The following is a 19255-nucleotide window of genomic DNA, read 5'->3' on the forward strand; positions in this document are numbered from 1 at the left end:
TCAAGTTTTCATGTGTCGTGTCATGCAACTGCTGAGAGGTTAGAGAATAAGGAACCGATGAATGATTCAATCTTTAAAACACTATTTTTTTGGTCAATGTCAAGTATCCATGGTATTAGAGAGTTCCCCCAACCACGTCCTGTACTATTTGATGTCGAGTATTGCTTTCCTTCGCTAAAGTATATCGGCTAAATTGACATATTTACCTCTTGTAAACAGCTTTACGCGGTAGTCGGTATGAGTATTACTTGGATGGAACTTTCAGACAAACTTCAAGGTCCTCACGCGACCACAACTCAGATCAGTGGTATGACAATGCTGTTCCCACACAAACCGCCGTAATTACGGCTACCATTGACTTGGAAGCAATTCAGTATAGATAAAAACGTTGATACGAAATTCTTGATGGAATAAAAGAAATTATTTCTTTGTGCATGACGGAAATGTCATCATTGCTACACGTCGTTATCTGGCGACGTGGTTAGGATGTCCCCAGTAATAGATACGTTTATGGGATGGACATTTCCGTTGTAATCACTGGTCACGTGACTGGCTAGTGATTGGTTAGTATTGACACAGGCCAGAGGCTGACACGTTAACAATCAGTCATTAGTTTTCAATCGATTAATCGTCTTAATTTGCAGTGCTAAGCTGGTGTGACCTTGTTTTAACTCTTAGCTTACATTACTTACCTTGACAGAAGAAAAAAAATAAAATAAAAAAATAAAAAATAAATAAATAAAAAGGCAAAGAAAAACCATATAAAAGCAGAATGTTATGAATAATCATGGATACGAAAAATGTTCGGCGAAGAAAGATTAACTAGCCCTCCACTTTCGAAACACTCCGATACCGAACAGACCAAAAAGGCTATGCGAAGATTATTATAGTTTTTCCCTTACTGTGTTTTCGTTTTTCGTAAGTGGCTGGTTATCTCTAAACTCACCGGCTAAGGTTTTAGCGATAGATATTAAAGATTTAGAAACGCCACTGAATGGCAAGAAAACAGATAAGCTATCAATTAGAACTTTTTCTTGCATTTCAAGAGCTGAACGACGCATACCAAGGGATATATACAAAAAAATCCGCGGCGAAGAAAAGTGAAAGATGATCAAGCGACACAAACACGGGAGCCAGAGATTCACATAATTTCTTAGTAAATATGTATAATCAAAGTAATAGGAATTGTCAAACGCATGGAAACTGAAAATGGAAAAGTTTCGCAATCCCTTTTTTATGTGGGGTATTTTGTGTAACGTGACCCCAGAACTAAACCGGCAGGATGGTTGGTTGCGGAAACAATTAACTTTGGAAAACAATGTGTCTAACGATCTTAATATGAGAAAAACAGATAAAGAACTTTTGGCTTGCTTTGCTATGACAAAGCTGTCCATTAGTGATTGTTAACTATAGTGGATGCGAATTAAGATCTATGGAAATGAGGCATACGAGTCAGCCAAAAATTGTCAGATAGAGTCAACAGGATTTGTTGCGATAGATGTTAGTACAGGCAGGTACATAGATACTGAACAACGGTTGTCTTTCTCAGGAAAATTCGAAGCTACTGGAGAAGACGTTGAAAGAGTGAACTTTCAATTAAAACTAATTAAGAGAAAATTGTTTTAATAATAACAATAATGGCAAAAAGCGCCAAAAACTAGACTTTCGTATGAATTTTGATCCCAATTTTCGTTTTGGGTTAACACTCAAAACCTTTTTTAAACAGTTAGAAACTGATGTACTATGATAAAATGCCTGTTCGAAGCGGCATTTTCAATTGTACAAAGATGTTTTGTTGCATTTGTGTTAGAATGTTGCTTTGTCAGGCTTTTTTTATAGAAAATATATGGGAAATAAGCATCGGTCATCTCCACTTCCAAACAAGTTAAACTTTCTGAATAACAAGATTTTAGTCTTGTACAACAGCCTTTCTTCAAGAAAATAGTTTTTGGATACGAAAAGAATTCTCTCTTAAGCTGATCCTCCATCGTGTTCTGTGACGCGAAATACTAGTTATATGAATAAGAAAAATAAGAAAATATGATCGAGAAATAGCTTCGGCATTATGATGAAGCTTAAGGGTTTGGATAAGATATACTTGGGAACTGAAGTCATATGATGGAGATATTATTATATCAGGGATTAAGATATTGGAAATCCAGGGATCGGGCTGCGCATGGATGGTACAAATATTACTAAGTATGACCAGGATCAGGGATTAAAATAAGCAAGAGGGAAATTAGATGATTAGGATATAAGATGTGGGAAAATAGCACGATCTGAAAGAAGCTATGAAAGCAATGGTGTCATAACTATAGTAATAAAGGGTCCGGCTATAGGGTCTAGAGGGAGGCTTTAGCACGCGCGTTTATTGGCGCGAATGTTCCCGCCAAATCCACAGGCACTATCATCCTGCATTCGTATAGCCATAGAAAGAACAATTTTAAAATATTAAATACGGCATTTCTACTAACCCAGTTAAGAAGTTCTTTAAAAACCTTTCGAACATTTTATGTCAAAGATAATACTTAAAATTAAATTTAAAAAAATAAAAGATAAAAAATTTCCCTAATCTACTCAGCCGATCGTGTACATAGGTGTGCTGTGCGGGTCAAGATAACGAAGAATGTAACAACAAATGTTTTATCAGTGCTGGTAGATATCGAGGGTGTTCAGCCGGATCTTTATCTATATTATTTCAGCCAGGCTGGATATTTTTTCTCTCACAATTGATTTCATTCATTCGGTTCGGCCTTGAATAACATTCATTTATTAATCCGATGTTGAATCTTTGCAGCCTCTTTGCATCTTTGCATACACTTTTGTTACAATATAAATGATTAACATAGCTTTGTGTTTTTCTAAAACTATATATAGGAGAATTGTCAGACACTGAAACATGTCAGGTTATAGATTTTAATCACAAGCGTGGGGTTTGTTTGTGAAGTGACAACTTTTTACTGCAAAAAAACTGAAAAATATCGACGTGACGCATTCTAATAGAGCTGCAGTACGTCATTGACTGTGACAAACGTCAAGTTACCATTAGTGCTCTTGCCATGACAGTTTCTTGTTTTATAGCGAAAACATCCGCACAAGGCGATCGATCGCAAAATCTGTCATCACAGGACGTTAAGTCGTCATAACCGAGCGAGCGGTCTGTTTTCCACAACCTACAGGGCAATCACACACGTAACATACTACATTTTCCATTCATACATCAATCCATCCGCCCGTCCATCCATCCATCCATCCATCTGTCCATCCATATCGTTCATCCACCCATCCATCCAATCCCCGTTCTTCCAGGGCGGTAATAAGCGCTTGCATGCCTTTGGTGGCGCAGGTAGGATTTTTTTGAAAGGGAGCGAGGGGGAGGGGGTGAAATTTAAAAATCCGCCATTTTGTTTGGGCCCTCGATACGTCAAACAAGGGCGGATGGGGGGGGGGGGGGGGGGGGTGCAAAGGGGGGCTGAAGCAGAAAAACAAAACAAAACAGAAGAATTAGATGCTTTTTTTTATTGTTTTCCGTTGTGTTGACGAAGAAGCATGGGTACGTACTTGGCAGTTCTTGTTACAAAGGTCATCAGAGAAATGCAATGTACGTACCCGTGCTTATCTAAGGATTAATGCAAACACTATACGCGCCAATCAAAGTTAATCTTCGCAGTCAACATCTGCAAAGATCATGCCTGGGAACTAGCCCCTCACACCCGCACAAGAACAGTTCAATTTTCTAGAATATTTTTCTCAAAAAAAAAACCAACTATTTTTTTTAGTACACGATGACAAGCAGGAGTCAGGAAGACACCCCAAGGAGAAAGGTCCTTCTAGCTGTGGACCACAGTGAACATACTCTTCGTGCTTTTAATTGTAAGTATACTACTTCTACTTGTTCACACCTAATGATCACCCTTGAAGTGCGTGTACTTGGATATAGCCAGTATACATAGCTTCCATATAATAGGAGATTTATTATTAATTCTAAAACCCGAAGGCTTAATGTTGTAGAGTAGTGACCTCTCTTAGCAGCCTTGGTATATTTTGACGACCTTGTGAAGTGGCTGATGATGTGCAAGACGTACAAACATCAGCATCACCATTGGTTTACTTTCTCTAGTCTTCCTCTAGCGTGACTTATTTAACAAACAGAATTAAAGTCGAAATTCCACGAATTTCTTATTCAATGTTCAGTAGATTAGAGCGTTTAATGACCATGGTACGAGTATTTGTATCATGGATCTGACTTGTAGTCGACTCATTTCGTAATCAGTGATTACGGGTTGAATGTTTGCTAAAAACACACAGTCTGCAAGCAACTCATGTATATAAATGAAGAACCTTTAGCTAGCATAATATGTCTAGGATATATAAAATAAGTTAGAGACTGATGCTTTCATTTGCCACATGGTTCAGCAGAGTTTTTTCTCTCTGTTATTTAGTTTCTTGTAAAAAACAACAAAGAAACAAAACAACAATACAAAAACAAAAACAACAATAACAACAACAACAAAACTGTACCCAGAATAGGATCCAGGATTATCCCATCATGCATTGGGAATGATATATAACATTTCCCCATTAAACAGCTGAAATATTTTTGAAATTAAACAAAATCAATTGTATTTGAGTAGAGTATATGCCTCATGATTTAACCACATCTATTTCCTAAATTCTTCAAGAAATTTAGATATACTCCTCAAAATACTGGAGTACTTTGGAGTATTTCAGTAAAGATCCTACAACTGGATACTTTTATTTGCCAAATTAGTCAAACATGTCTTTATCCAATGCTAAAGCAACACCTCAGTATTAGTATTAGTAGTAGCAAAAGTATCATACATTAGAAAAAGATGCACATAAACCGGTTGAAACCAAAGAAAACAATAATAAGCTCACAAAGGCACTTGGGATAGCCCTGGATAGATTCTTCTCTGAATAGTACCTTTACCTTACTTAAGTATATGAGAAATACAGAATTAACAAAAAGTAGCTTACAGATGATCATAATAAAAAGGAACTGTATCAAATTCAAGGAGTATTCCAGCATTTTTGCTATTTTTAAGGGCTTTTCAAGACAGTTAAAAATCGGTTTTGAATTCCAGGGCTTTACCAGGATTTCAAAGAGTAGCATGAGTCCTGTAGACGTATGGATGTGAGAATCTTATCAGGCACATTTTAAATTGTATCTACCTCTTGCTGGTCTCTGTTATATTTATATCACCTTTTTGGAGGATAAACCTTAACTAATGGTCTATCATAATTCCTATGCTCTGATTGGCTGAGCTACTCGTGGCATAATAGTGATAAACCACTTGTTAGGGAAAGTAGTGGTTTTGAAAACCAAATCAACACAAACATAAGTTATTTCGACCTAATTTCGACATTGTTTGTATTCATTTATTTGACCCATTAGTAGGTACATATTAAAACAATTTCTCCACTTGTACTCATGGTCAACAAGTCAATATCCATGCAGTCTTAAGCCTTATGGGCTACTGACTCATAGACCATTCAGGCTGTGGTTCTAATCATGAAATATCTGTATCATGGCTCATCATAAGGTTCTAAAAAACATGCACAACATAAATCAAATAATTTGTAAAAAAATTCAGTTGAAGCTGAAATAAAATGCTGGTTAAGTTTGCTGCAGTTTTCAATATTCTATAAACTCTGACATTTTAATGACTTGTTGTGAAATTGGTTTTTTACTGCCAATTGGTATTATTTTTGATTGATTGCAGAAAAAAAAATTTCAGAGTGCACCTGGCAACTACTGAGTTTGCAGAATATACTGCAGTAATTTTCTGAAACTTATGTCTTGGTCCTGGGATGTACCCACATACGTCCAAATCAGGTTCAGTAATTTTGGGAGGAGAGGGTAAAAGGCAAGTGAGCAGTCAATTTTGAGAGCATTTAGCATGTGTCTGTGTTATGTTTCCTGGAGTTTTTGTACTGTCAGATAACTGTATGGTTTCTTGCTTTATCATATCACCATATTTCTGCACTACAGCTAGGGCAAGTCTAAGAACTCTCAGCTGCATATTTATTTCTAATTTTTCTTGCAGGGTACCTTGATGATCTCCACAAGGATGACAGCATCTTATATATTTTACACTGCCAGGAACTTCCTGCACTTACACTGCCTCCCCATGCATGTAAGCTATGCCAGGGCTTAGCCAATGGGTAGTAATGGCAGGGGTGTGGCCAGGGGGTCATGTCTCCCTTCACTCCCTAAAAACATGTACAAGATTTTTCTTCATTTACTCTTTATAAAATATCTTCTTTACATATCACAGACTCGCTCTGTTGGCAAAGTTAGTTTTGGAAAATGCACTTCCGTTTAGGACAATTCTTGGAAAGGCATAACAGGAAGTGCACTTTGGGAAATTGGATTATAATGGGAAACACAGACCAGAGCAAATCAACTCTCAGGGTGGCTTGGTAGAAATTCTCGTTAGTACCATACTCCATATTAATGTCCACCTAATAAATCATGCTTGAATGCCTATCATTGTTGTTAACACACAACATCTGTCATGTTATACAGACGCAACAAGGATTTATGAAGACTGGTTAGAGGAAGCAAGGAAGACAGAAGCTAAAAATAAAGACCTTCTTCATTCTTTAAAACAGAAATGTGAATCAAGAAATGTAAGTCATTAATGAAAATAAGTGCCCTTAGCTTTGGTCCCAGTGGACCAGGTTCCAGGATTTTAAAAAGAAAATTTTTATGTTTTTTAAACTTCCCAACTGTGTAGAACTATTCATAAGACATATTTCTGCTATGTAAAAAAATAAAACCCTCAAAGGGGAGGGGGGTGGGGGTGGTTCCGTGGAACCCTTGGAGCCTCCTCTGGATTCACCACTGGGGACTATTGGTGTACTTAAATATCAAACCACTCTCTTGAGTATCATTTCTTTATTTACTTGTCGTGCTTGAAAATATACTAACTAAGATATAGACAAAGATATAGACATACACGCAGCACAACAACGTCGCAAGCAACATTATCTTAGAAGGATTAATATCACAGCAAATGTTTGCCATTAAAACAATACATTGGTAACTTAAGCCAAACATCAGAATTCTGGTTAAAAACAAAGTATTTAAATATGATTGGTCGAGAGGTTTAACATTTTGACAGTAAAGTTGAACATGCAGTCCTCATAGGATGGTATTTGTTCTGTAAAACTTGTAGAAGTAGATGTTGATTCTACTTCTGTGTGCCCTGCCGTATCCGAGGTCAATGTCAAATGGATGTAGTTCTGAGTACTTAGAACTGTGCGCTGCACGTGTGTCACAGCATCCCGGGCACAGCATGTTCAAATTTGCCAGCGCGCCACGTTGCAGACGTAGATCTTGGCAACATTGTGCGAATTCAATTACAGAAGGGAACACACAATTCAATTGAGCGATGCAACGTTCCCGGGGGACTCCGGGAAAAAAGTACCGGGGATGCTCGTCATATCTCTTAGGGGTTAAAATTCGCGATTTGGTATCTTTTAGGGTGTTAAATGCGAATTTTTGAAAATCAGCATTTTCTGGTATCTCTTAGGATGTCGGAAAAGGAGAGAAGCGCGCATCGATATGGCTTATCCTAGGCGCTTTTTATATGAAATTTAATATTATTTGTTGTGGTATCTCTTAGGGGTTAAAAATCATTCAGCCACACCTTTTCTTAAAGACTTCTGGTATCTTTTAGGGGTCTTTTTGAAAATTTCCGACGAGCATACCCGGTACTTTTTTCCCGGAGTCCCCCCCGGAGACTGGGACCGAGGAAAACAGTGTGGAAATTGATCATAATATGATATAAAGGTTTTCCAACCATGCTTATAATATTCTCATTTCCTAAGACCTGTCATTACTTGTAATTTACAAATGGTTTCTCACATTTTTGTTTGATCAGGTAAAGTGCGAGCTGTTTCTGGAACATGCCTCTAGCGCGGGAGACGCTCTATGCCAGTTTATAAAGGAACGCAAGCCTAATTATGTTGTAATTGGTTCCAGAGGACAAGGCATGGTACGGCGCACCGTCTTAGGCAGCGTTAGTGATTTTGTTATTCATCATAGCGCGGTCCCAGTTTGTGTATGTCCACCAGAACAGTAGCTACAAACTTCTTTTGCCTCAGTTCTTTTCATGTACACGAGACTTCTTATACAAAACTTAGGTATGTTTTTTTTTGTTAAAGAAGATTGCCATACCACCTTTAAAAAAAAAAAAAAATCACTTTATTTAAGTGCCTAGTCGTTCTAGCGCTTTTCGCACTAATTGGGGACACTTTTCACTAACACGCACTACCACTACATTTAATATTAGGCGGCATGTAGCGACACTAAGAGGTAAAGGTGCTTTTGCTTGCGCTGCTTTTTCACAGGGAGCCCGGCTTTAGAATTTGTACATGAATAAATAAATCAATAAAGTGCTTTATTGGGTTTCCTGTGTTGAGATTTGAAACAAGATGCTGATACGTTGAATTTCCGGTAAACTACCAGTAACTTGATAGCAGACGTTACGTATTATAATCATAAGCTGCTCTCAAGTTACTTACGCTAATCTGCTATCAACTCTTAACTTCTCTTAAACATTATGGTATACGTAGATGGGAGGGATGGACAGATGCGATGGCTAGAAATGTGCACTTAATTTACGGAGAAGGATGCGATGGTTACGCTTGCTCATCGCTTGGGAGACGTGTCAGATTTCTAAAAATGCGCAATAAATTAAATTTTGGTAGAAAAAGGTGATGATTACTCTGCGCACCTAATATAGTGAGATGGATTTGATGTATAAGACTTTTCACTTAATGGGCCCTTCTCAAAAGTATCGTGTATGTGTTGCAAGGCTAACATGAAAACACGAAAGAAATCAGTTTTTTTCCTCGATGGAATTTGTGGCATGTTATCCTCGTATTCAAGATAAATATTGGATAGATAGTTTGGATAAAAATAACTAAAACGGAAAACTGCTTTTCCTTAGTTTCTTAATTTTTGCACCTTACAACACTAATGCTTCTAACCAATAATTTTATTAGTACGTCCTCTGTTACTGAAAGGTTTAGTACCGTTGGCTTCATGAACATTAAAGATGCCTTTTGTCATGTAATGTTAAACGGGGTGTTTTTTCCTAGCAGTTTTGTCAACCACAGTTCCACATGTTGGTTTCTTCTTGATGACCCCGTCAATCTCGTGTAGGTGGCACTGGGCCACACGAAATAGGCAATAGTTATCAAATGTAACATGTACTTCTTTCCCCATAAGACCGTTTAGTCTTTGCACAGCACATACAGGGATGAATGGCTTGCCCTTGCATTCACTCGATGAAGGACAATAAATCTTGGCCGATTCTAAAAAAATAATGATCATATAAATACAATTGATATAAATCAGCATTCGGGCGCGTAATAAATACATTAGAGCAGTTTTGGCAAGACTTTGAAAAACTCGGTGCCGCGAGCGTCCCTTGCCGTGACCGTGATGTCCCCTAAAATTTTGAATTTCTGATTTTTTTTTCGCGAAATGTGATTGGTCTGGCGTATGTCTTGCCGTGTGACGTCCGTGTTTGTGCCGTGAGCTTTTCACAGTAATAGGAAAACTGCTTTATATTAAATGGTGGGTAAAGCGCGTGCTCTATATCTTTTGGGGGTGGGGGAGGTGGATTTACGAACCCCCCCTCCCCCTAAATAATCTAATGGTCCGCATAGAAGGTGAGATATTAGGCAGATTAAGATTCCCGCTTTTCCTTCCCGCAAACGGCAAACGTGACCACGTTTTCATTGTTTCCCTACATTTCATTTTACCTTTTGCAAACCTTCTCAGTCGACAAAGACAAGTATTCTTTTGTTTATCTACTACTTGGAGATTTTTGAGATTGCTTTTCACTAATTTTAAAGAATTTTTCAATGGTCAACTGACGTTTCACGTTTGCCGTAAACGAGGATCTTAAACTCTCTAATTAAAGAAATAAATACACGCATATTGTGAGAGGTCTTTTTTGTAATCCGCTGTCAATGCGGGACCCTTCCATCGAGAATAGACACTAAACAGTCAATAGACATTTATTGTGTATATATAGACATAATAGACACATGCTATGGAAGCATGCATGATTTTGGGATTTTTACTTTTTGATTCATAAAAAAGGACCATACTTCCAGACATCGAGTGCTGAACCGTCGTATGGCAGCGCGAAGCATTTACGGCTACGCCGGAGATTTCGGCCCCGACACCGCTATCCGAAGATTTACAGACTGATCAGGAAGCTCGGCCGAAGCCTAAGGGAGAGGTTAGTCGGCCCCTAGACCGTAAATGATTAACCCCTTTTTGTTTTAGCTTCGCACCAGTGTCCCAAGATGTGCAAAAGGGACAGCATGGTGGTCTTTAGCAAGGGGGGGGGGTCCTACATGGACGCCAGAGACACGCCGGAGTAATGAGCCCCGCCCCCCATGTAGACCTACACACTACAGATTACTACAATAAACACTAATACCAAAAGATAATCAAAACATCATTTACATATAGAGTATCATCCTGGTCTACCTAGGATTATACTCATCAAAACACTTCATAGGTATATTCAAACGAACACAACGTTTTCCCTTGCATAAACGTTACACAAGTACAAGTGAAAAGAAGACAAAGAAAACTACTTTTAGGCTGACCAGGTTATAACAGTAATATCCGGAGAAAACTTTCCCAAAACATTCCAGGATCTGTTGAAAAAACGCCTTGATTTTCGACTAACCGAACGTTTAGAGTAACAGAGCAGATGGATATTAAGTCGTTTCACAACCTTTGCTTTAACCACAGAGGCGACGCCATGACGATGGGACGCCAGTTTTTCATCAAAAATCTATCTCCCTTTTTATATGAGAGCGTTATAATCCCTCTCCTCTGAGAAACTGATAGTACACCACACCTAAAGGCATAATTAAGTACAGCTACCAGGTCCTTTCCAATGAGATCCCAAAACTTTAGATAAAATTCTTTGGGAAGACCATCAAAACCAGGCGTTTTACCTGACGGCATCCCCTCAAGAGCCTCAAGACATTCCTTCATGGTCAAAGGACCCTCACACACATCTTTCACTTCTAAAGGAATTCTACGTTCCAAGTTAGAAATAAAATCATCTGCAATGGTTTCATCAGTTTCTTGTGAAGTGAATAAACCCTTGTAAAAAGAGAACCAAGCCTGCCTCAAATTCTCAGGATCAGAAACGTATTGATCATTGCTATCTAGAATAAGATCAATCATTTTGTTGGCCCTATTCTTCTTTCCCATACGGAAGAAAAAGGAAGTGGATCTCTCACCCTCTTCAGTCCATTTGGTACGAGCTCTTATTTCTGCCGCCTTGGCTGCCTCTCGATCAAACAATTCTAATTCATTGAGTACACTATGGTATTGATTTAGAACAGAGAGATCTCCCCCATCTACCAGAACTTTTAATGATCTTGCTTGAGCTTCCAAGGAATGCCTGGATGCCCGTCGTTTGAAAGATAACTTGGAACAAAACCTAGTGGTGGCTTGTTGGATCTTTCTTTTACCTATATCCCACCAAACAAGCAATGACGTACATGACTCTTTCTGAGGTTGCCAGGACTTCCATAAGTCCCTTACGAGCTCCACGTATGCATCATTATCCAAAATACTAACATTGAGTTTCCAAAAATAAGGGCCTCTGGGTGGAACTTCAGGCAATATGAAATCAAGGAAAACAGCAGAGTGATCAGAATGCGGACAAGGTAAAATACTGCACTCAGAAACATGAGGAACAAAACGCAATGGAAGTCCGATCATATCAATGCGGGACGCAGCCATGCCATTAGTACTGATATAAGTAAATTCTTGGGTTCTAGGATGACAGTGCCTCCAAATGTCAATCAAGCGATTTTCATGGAATAAGATGGGAAGGACAGTAACACTGTCATAACTAGCAGGTAGTACAGAATTAAAGGATCGACGATCCAGAATAGGTGTAAGAACCGTATTGAAATCTCCTAAGAGGAGAATGTCAGACGTAGGATCAAGCCTATCATTTACTTGTGTCAAAAAACCATCTCTTTCAGGATTGTGATTGGGAACATACAGGGAGACGATAGAAACTTTGCAAGAGTCATATTGGACATCTAAATAAGTGAAGCGGCCATTGATACCCGAGTACTGTTTAAGTACAGAAAAGGGAGAGGCACGCTTTAACAAAATTGCAGTACCACCAGAATGCTTTGTGTTGAAATCTCCAAAAGCTAGATAAGGAGAATTATCAAACCAATTATTGAGTTCTTGTTGTGAAATACAGTGAGTTTCTTGGATGCTCACAATATCAGGCGGGCGAGATAAGGAAGACAGCCAAAAAATAAATGTTGTTCTTTTCACATACTCTCGCAGACCATTTATGTTTGTAACCGGCGGCAAGGCGCTCAGCCATGAATCAGATTGCAAGTGGTTTTGACAAAAGAATTTATTGAAAAATTCACACAACTTTACAATACATGAAAAAAAACGGGAACGAGATTACAGGATATCTCTTTACATCGTAGAGAATTCCTTGTCTTGATATGTGCAACGTCTTCAAGAACTTTTACTACACTGATTTAAGCTTAGTTTGGGCCTATTTTTATGGAAAAACCTGCATTCTTAAGACCTTACACATCCTATGCAATGTTGCACGCCCTAGGCGCAAACAGGATGTCCCAAACACGAACTTACGTAAACAAGCGCCAAACCTAGGCATGACTCACTGTAATGTAATTACGTACGGAAATTATTTCTTGCTTACGCATTTTCCACGCAAACAGTTAACTAAAGAATTACATTCCTATGTGTACACGAGGCATTCCTAATTAAAAATATAGATTTATGACTAAATAATTACTGTCCAAAATAGTGTCTTTTGACTCTGTCACATGTTTATAGTGAGAGCCCTCATTTTAAACAAAAATCAACAAGTATTTATGATAGTTTCAATATTCTGAATAACTGCTTATTAATAAACCATCAATTTCAACATTTTCAATAATCATAACATTATTTGTAACATTATTCATATAACACATGACATTACGTAAACAATTCATACTTCAATACAAATCCTTCAATATATGATTAGAAATATAGATAACTATATAAATACGCAAGAAAAATTAGGGTTTCTTTTTAGAACGTTGAGTAATAACCTCCTTTGGATCCACAGATCTTTTGAGGTTACGTAAATTAGTAAAGCAAATGTCCATCCCTTCAGCAGGTTTTTCCTTCGTCGGGTTTTGTTTGACCATATGACTAAATGAAGGAGAGGACAAAGATGTTCCCAAGGAAATTGAAGAGTTAGAATCACACGACAGAGATAGTACTTCAACATTTTGAAGAGAATCCTGAGAAGAAGGATTAGGAAAAAGCGGTTGCGAAGAAATAACTTCTGAGGAGGAATCCTTTTGCAAAGAAGAACGCAAATCTGTAGGTTCCTGTACAACTTCAGCGATCACACCTGACTGAGATATATTTTCTGTCAACTCTTGAGACTCCTCTGGGAGAGAAAGAGCAGGATGTTGCGGAAAGTCCTGTCCTTCAGGACGATCTATAGCGTAACGAGGGGGTTCAATAAGATCCTTCGAGCAAGCATAAGAATGGTGACCTTGCGCACCACAGCGGTTGCAGACACCTTTTAGGGGACATCTTGTATTTGAATGTCCCCACCAGTTGCATGAGAAACAACATAATGGCTGACTACGGTATCTAATATGAGCAATAAACGGGTCCAAAAGAACACTCGTAGGAATATGCTCATTTAATGTCACAAAAAGCCGTCTATCTCCAGTTTCAAAGCCAAATTTGTCTAAATTTCTCACCACTTGATTTACGCTCCCATATTTTTCAAAGTATTCCTTGATGTCGTCATCCTCCACCTCACAAGGGAGGTTTGAAACCGTCACAACTTGTTGAGGTGATTCAACCCCATTGAAAAAGCAAAAACAGCCCCCAATATAGATTCCTTTCGTAAATAACTGTTCCCTTTGTCTATGAGATTCCTCCTTAAACGTTACTCTACAAGAATAACCTGTATTAGACACCTGAACACATTTTATGGCAGTACGCAATTCATTTCCAAGAACTTTTCCAATGGCCGCAATAATTTCATCCCTAGTGACCGGCTGTCTAAGCCTCTGTAATTGACGTGGAAGCCCTAATTCTAATGTATTTGGCCTATGTACAGAGAACATATTTGACCAAAAAATAATATACCAAAAATATTAATAATCAGTGCCCTTGAAGGAAATATTCCTAGGTTGTCGAAGTAGGACAAACCTAGGGAATAATCCAACAGGGGGAGGAGGATACAACTCCAGCTCTTGACTTCAGAAATCTTGATTCTTGAGACTTGAGAATCTTGAGCCTTGAATCTTGAACTGTGAATCTCAGATCTTGGACTTGAATTCTTACACCGACTTGTAAAGAAAAACTTCACCAACTATCGGCAATCGTGAGCTTACTTGCAAAAGATGATTAACCCCTTGTTATGATTAGCATAAACTTAAAAATCTCGATTGTGACTCTGATGGCTTTGAACGCACACTCACTCCTTTCCATGTGGGATGCGTTTAGTAAAAGTAAACGGAAAGTGCATATTAATAAATTTGATCTATTGTCAAAGTTTATCTGATATATGGAAACATGATCTTAGGGTTTTGCTTTTGGATTTTTTTTGGTAGTGTGAACGCTTTCGAAAAGTGAGCTCGGATCGATCTCGGATCTATCCCAACTAGATCGATATAAAATGGACTTAGTGTGAAGGAGCCCTGAAATGCTGTTAAGAAAATTTTGTTTCAAAAATAAATTAAAACAATTTTTGTTCTTTCGCTGAAAAATTTACAAAACGTTTTCAACTCGATTTTCATCCCGTGTCTTGATTCCTTCATGAAGTAAAGAAGCTAAAATGATCCTTCTCATGAGTGACATACACACTTACCGTAATATGAACATTGGCTTAGAAAGATTAAAACTACCACTCCATAAACCATCAGATTTTTTACCATCTTGATCCAATTGCGATCAACGTGCTTAAGACGTCATGCATGTTTAGTGACGTCATAATTGGAGTGTTAATGACGTCATGTTTATAGTGACGTCATAATAGGAAACTCATCACTGGAAAGATTTTAAGAGTGACGTCAAAATAGCGTGCGTAAAAAAAACTACTTTTAGGTCCAAAACGAAAACATTTATAAATATACGTATGTGTGTCATCAAAACTAAAAAGCCATTATAACTTGATAGAAGTTTACTTTAAAATTATTTATCTTTTCTTGAAGGTTAATAAAATATTTATAAATGTTTTTAATTAAAATGTAGAAGCCAAAGAACAACCAGCTCTATGTGAATCCCGCATTCATTTTGGTTGTCAGCTCTTAGCTTTTGGCCTGGACAAAACTTTTTGGAATAGGAGTATATTTTATTATCCCTAATGAATTTTTGTTTCATGTTATTTGAAAACAGTTATTTCACCATGACTTGTGAAATTTGCTTTTTTAAAAAAATCTTCAGCTTTATGAAAATATTGCACTTCTAAGCATATGTCACTAAGAGGAATCCTTCAAGGATTATATGTAGGAACTTTTAGTGTCCTGAAGTTCTTGTGCTTGAGACAAAGCTGTAGATAGCTTTTTCCAGCATTTCTGCTCTTTTTAGTTCTTCATCATGATGTCTTTTCAGTTCACCATCCTTGTTTTTCAGTTGATCATTAAGAAATTTGATCTCGCTTTCTTTTGCTGCTAATGATTCTCTATGCCTTGTTGTTTCTTCTGTCAATCTGTCTTCTAACTTTGACATTTTATCTCTTAGCTCCCCAGCATTCTTTCTCTCTGCTTCTAGTTCTAGCTTCAATCTGGTTGCTTCTTTATTATGCTCAAAGTCTTTCTGTTCCATCTGTTGCTTTAATGAGTCTAGTTGCCTTTTTTGTGATTCGCATTCTCTTGTACTATTAATAACTTGTGACTGAAGATCCGAGATTTGTGCAAGCTGTTTAGTACACTGAGTCTGAAGCTCATCTCTAGACGCTTGTATTAGATTAATTCGTTCTTCATATTGCTTTGATCTTATAATCTCATCTTGCTTCAGTTGATTTTTTACATTCATTAATTCTTCATCTCCTTGAAGCTTAATTGAAACAATCTCAGACTTCAAGCTACTCACTTCTCTCTCTAAAGAGTTTCGATGTTCTTCAATTTTTTGGATCTTTTCCCTTGTGCTCTGGCTGCTCTCTGACATTTTTTGATGAATTCCGTTCAATTCCTTCTCTAGCCTTTCTTTCGTACTCCTCAATTCATTTTGAAAATAATGGTCACTCTCTTTACTTTTGAGCGAAAAATCTGCACTCAGTTTATCTATCTCTCTTTCCAAATCATTGGTGTTCATTTGTAAGGATTTGTTTTTCCTTTCCAACTGATTTACTTTGGCCTCCAATTCTATATTTTTCTCCAGCACTTTGTTTAATTCTTTGTGGTGTTGCAGCTCTGAATTGGTTCTCTCCTCACGCTCATTATGAAGCTCCTTTTTAAGATTTTCACACAGGTGGTCAAGATCTTTGCATTTTTGATGAGCAAGTGAAAGCTTAGCTTCTGTTGCTGTCAGTTTGGCAGAGAGAGAATCAAAGGCATTTTTTCTCTCATCTAAAGTACTCTTTAGTTGATCAATCTTTTTCTGAGTAGTGCTGCAGTAAAGCTCATGCTCGGTGCGTTCTTTATCAATCTCATCTTTTAGTGAAAGCACCTAAAAAAGTAATTTAATATTAGATTATGTTATCTATTAAACAATTATAAAATTATTACAATGATAAAACTCAATAGAGTGAATATTTTGCACATTTTGTCATGAATTCACATTCAAAAGAATGGTTATTTAATAAATTCTGATTTTGTTTTGATTCGCTTGCTATGCTGTTTCCAGTTATGTTGATTAGCTTCTGTCCCTTGAGTCCATCATGCACTCAAATTACAAATCATTGTTGGGTTCATAAACAATAATTATAGAACATAGAAACTGAGATCAACCTAGTACATGGGAAGTACTTTTTAGCAGCGACCGTGGAGCATAATTTTAATTGGGGAGGGGGGGCTAACAACCTCCAAATCTAGGTACATCTAGGGGTTCGAGTGCAGGCCCTGCCCAAAATGTTTATGAAAACTGAGATCCTTGGAAATGTAATTCGTAGTGTTTTGAGGGGTATTTACAACATATTTATTGCATTGGCTATTGATATTTAAATAGCAAACAAGTTATTTAAAATATGGTGGCAAAATTATTGGGGGGTGGGGGTGCTCCATGGTCCCTGTCTAGTAATATAACTTATGGAATGTTTATAAACTGTTGCAATGACAGAAACCATGGTGACCTTTCTTTTCATCAAAAATTTAACTCAGTTGACAACTTTTTTAAACTAAATTCCAACCAAAAACCCAGACATCTATGAGTTACCATGGTAACCATAAAAGAAGCATAAGAAAAAAAAGTTTTTTATTTGCTGTTTGCTATTCAAACACAAAAAATTCAGATTGTGATTATTATGATTATATTTTTAAGAATCTACCTCTTTCATCTTAAGATTTTCAGCTTTTTCCAATTCCTTAGCCATCATTTCTGTTCTGTTTCTGTGTTCTTCATCTAGAATTTCTCGATCAGCATTCTGCTTGGTTGCCACGGAGACAGCTTTCAATATGTCTTGCGGTATGTTATTACCTACAATTGATGACAAAGAGAATAATTTGTGACACCATACATTAATAATGCACATTAACCATCAGCTATCGAGAAACAGCATAACATGCATTACAGTCTTCCATTAACAAAACCAGACTATCAAGTGAAATTAAATATAATTATCCAATAATGAAAGTTTTACGGGTTTCTATACATGCTCAGATTCAGGATTTTCCTGGATTCATGCGGTATCATTACAATACAAAATAGTACATTGAAATATACTGAAAGAGAAGTAAATAAATAGGATTTAGCAGGAATGTTGATTTTTGCTGTGGGAGAAAAAGCAAAGAAAGCTGACAAACCTGTTAATTCAATGCATGTGAGGGTTTTGTTGTATTTGAAAGCAGAAAGAAGCTCTCTTCCTCCCAGGATACCGATATTATTCCAGCGCAGATCAATGCCTTTCAACGTGCGATTTCTCTTCAAGGCAGCCGACAAAAGAGCAGCTCCTTCATGAGTGATCTGATTATTTCTCAAATCAAGAATCAACAGCACTTGGTTTAAAGCAAGACCCTCTGCTATAGCTGCTATTCCACTGTCCCATAAACCAAGAGAATTCCACTCCAACTGAAGACTATGAACACTGGTATTTCTTTTCAAAAACTGTCCTAGCACTTCGGCTCCTCCACTACGGATATTATTCCCCTTCAAATTCAAACTTGTCAAACACTTGTTTTGCGTCAGACCTAGAAGAATAAGTTTGCAGGACTCTTCACTGAGTAAACAATCTGCAAAGCTTATTTCTTTGAAGAACAAGTCGTCAGTAAGAGACGATGCAAGAGCGTGACAATCTTCAGGAGTCAGATTATACGAAGACAAGTCCAAAGTTCTGCTTCCCTCGCCGTATTCTCTGGAAACTTGGCTCATTACGCACTCTAGAGGGAATACTTGATGTTCCCGGCACATTCTCAAGTACCTTTTATGAAAGGATTCCATGTCTTTGCGGATACTTCAGGAAGGAAAACAAACAAAAAAAAAAGTTGGCAAAAAAACAACAAAAAGATAGACAACAAACGTGTTGGACGCTGAGTGGGGATACACAGCTGGCCAGAGCTTGCACTGGACAGAGGGCTCGGTTAGACACAGGGTGACCAACTCTTGAATATATAGTGAGAAAATTTCCCGTTTAGTTTCCACGTTCGCGGAAGTTTTACACGCCAAAATATCAAGAAAAGAACTTGATTTTGTGGATATCTCGGAAAGGAAGATACTACGAAAGGTAGAAATGGTTACTTATGCATTTGATGCACATATTTTTTACAGTTAGACACAGGGTGACCATTACAGTTAGAGACATCATATTTGGTAACTGTGACCAAATTACTGGTAGAAGTGTCGGTATGAGTGGGAAGACTTCAGATTAGAAAGCAAATCCAGTGGAGGTCAGTAAAAAATATTTTTTTTGGAAAGGTTTTGAATCATTGAATTTGGTTTTGAATTTGTTGTTCAACTCTTTTGCATTTGAAATATCTGATCTGGCTAAAACGTTTTGACAGACATCTCAAG

The 19255-nt window shown here is 37.6% G+C and overlaps 2 protein-coding genes across 2 annotated transcripts; one reads left to right on the forward strand and one right to left on the reverse strand.

The window, feature by feature from the left end:
• Nucleotides 1–3224: 3224 nt before the first annotated feature.
• LOC116289832 (uncharacterized) lies at nucleotides 3225–8437 on the forward strand. Its single transcript, XM_031696761.2, has 5 exons — nucleotides 3225–3346; nucleotides 3780–3873; nucleotides 6069–6158; nucleotides 6551–6654; nucleotides 7911–8437. Exons 1-5 carry the CDS (start codon nucleotides 3329–3331, stop codon nucleotides 8109–8111), a joined length of 507 nt encoding a protein of 168 aa, XP_031552621.1. The 5' UTR covers nucleotides 3225–3328; the 3' UTR covers nucleotides 8112–8437.
• Nucleotides 8438–15254: 6817 nt separating this feature from the next.
• Nucleotides 15255–18767, reverse strand: LOC116305099 (leucine-rich repeat-containing protein 45). Its single transcript, XM_031714935.2, has 3 exons — nucleotides 18052–18767; nucleotides 17577–17725; nucleotides 15255–16759 (listed from the first exon to the last, which is right to left on the reverse strand). The coding sequence occupies exons 1-3, from the start codon at nucleotides 18683–18685 to the stop codon at nucleotides 15608–15610; spliced, it is 1935 nt and encodes a 644-aa protein (XP_031570795.1). The 5' UTR covers nucleotides 18686–18767; the 3' UTR covers nucleotides 15255–15607.
• Between the last annotated feature and the right edge of the window lie 488 nt (nucleotides 18768–19255).

The sequence above is a fragment of the Actinia tenebrosa genome, unplaced genomic scaffold (assembly GCF_029948245.1).
Source record: "Actinia tenebrosa isolate PJP-AT-01 unplaced genomic scaffold, QUT_ActTen_1.0 PGA_scaffold4__44_contigs__length_22323623, whole genome shotgun sequence".
NCBI lineage: Eukaryota > Metazoa > Cnidaria > Anthozoa > Actiniaria > Actiniidae > Actinia > Actinia tenebrosa.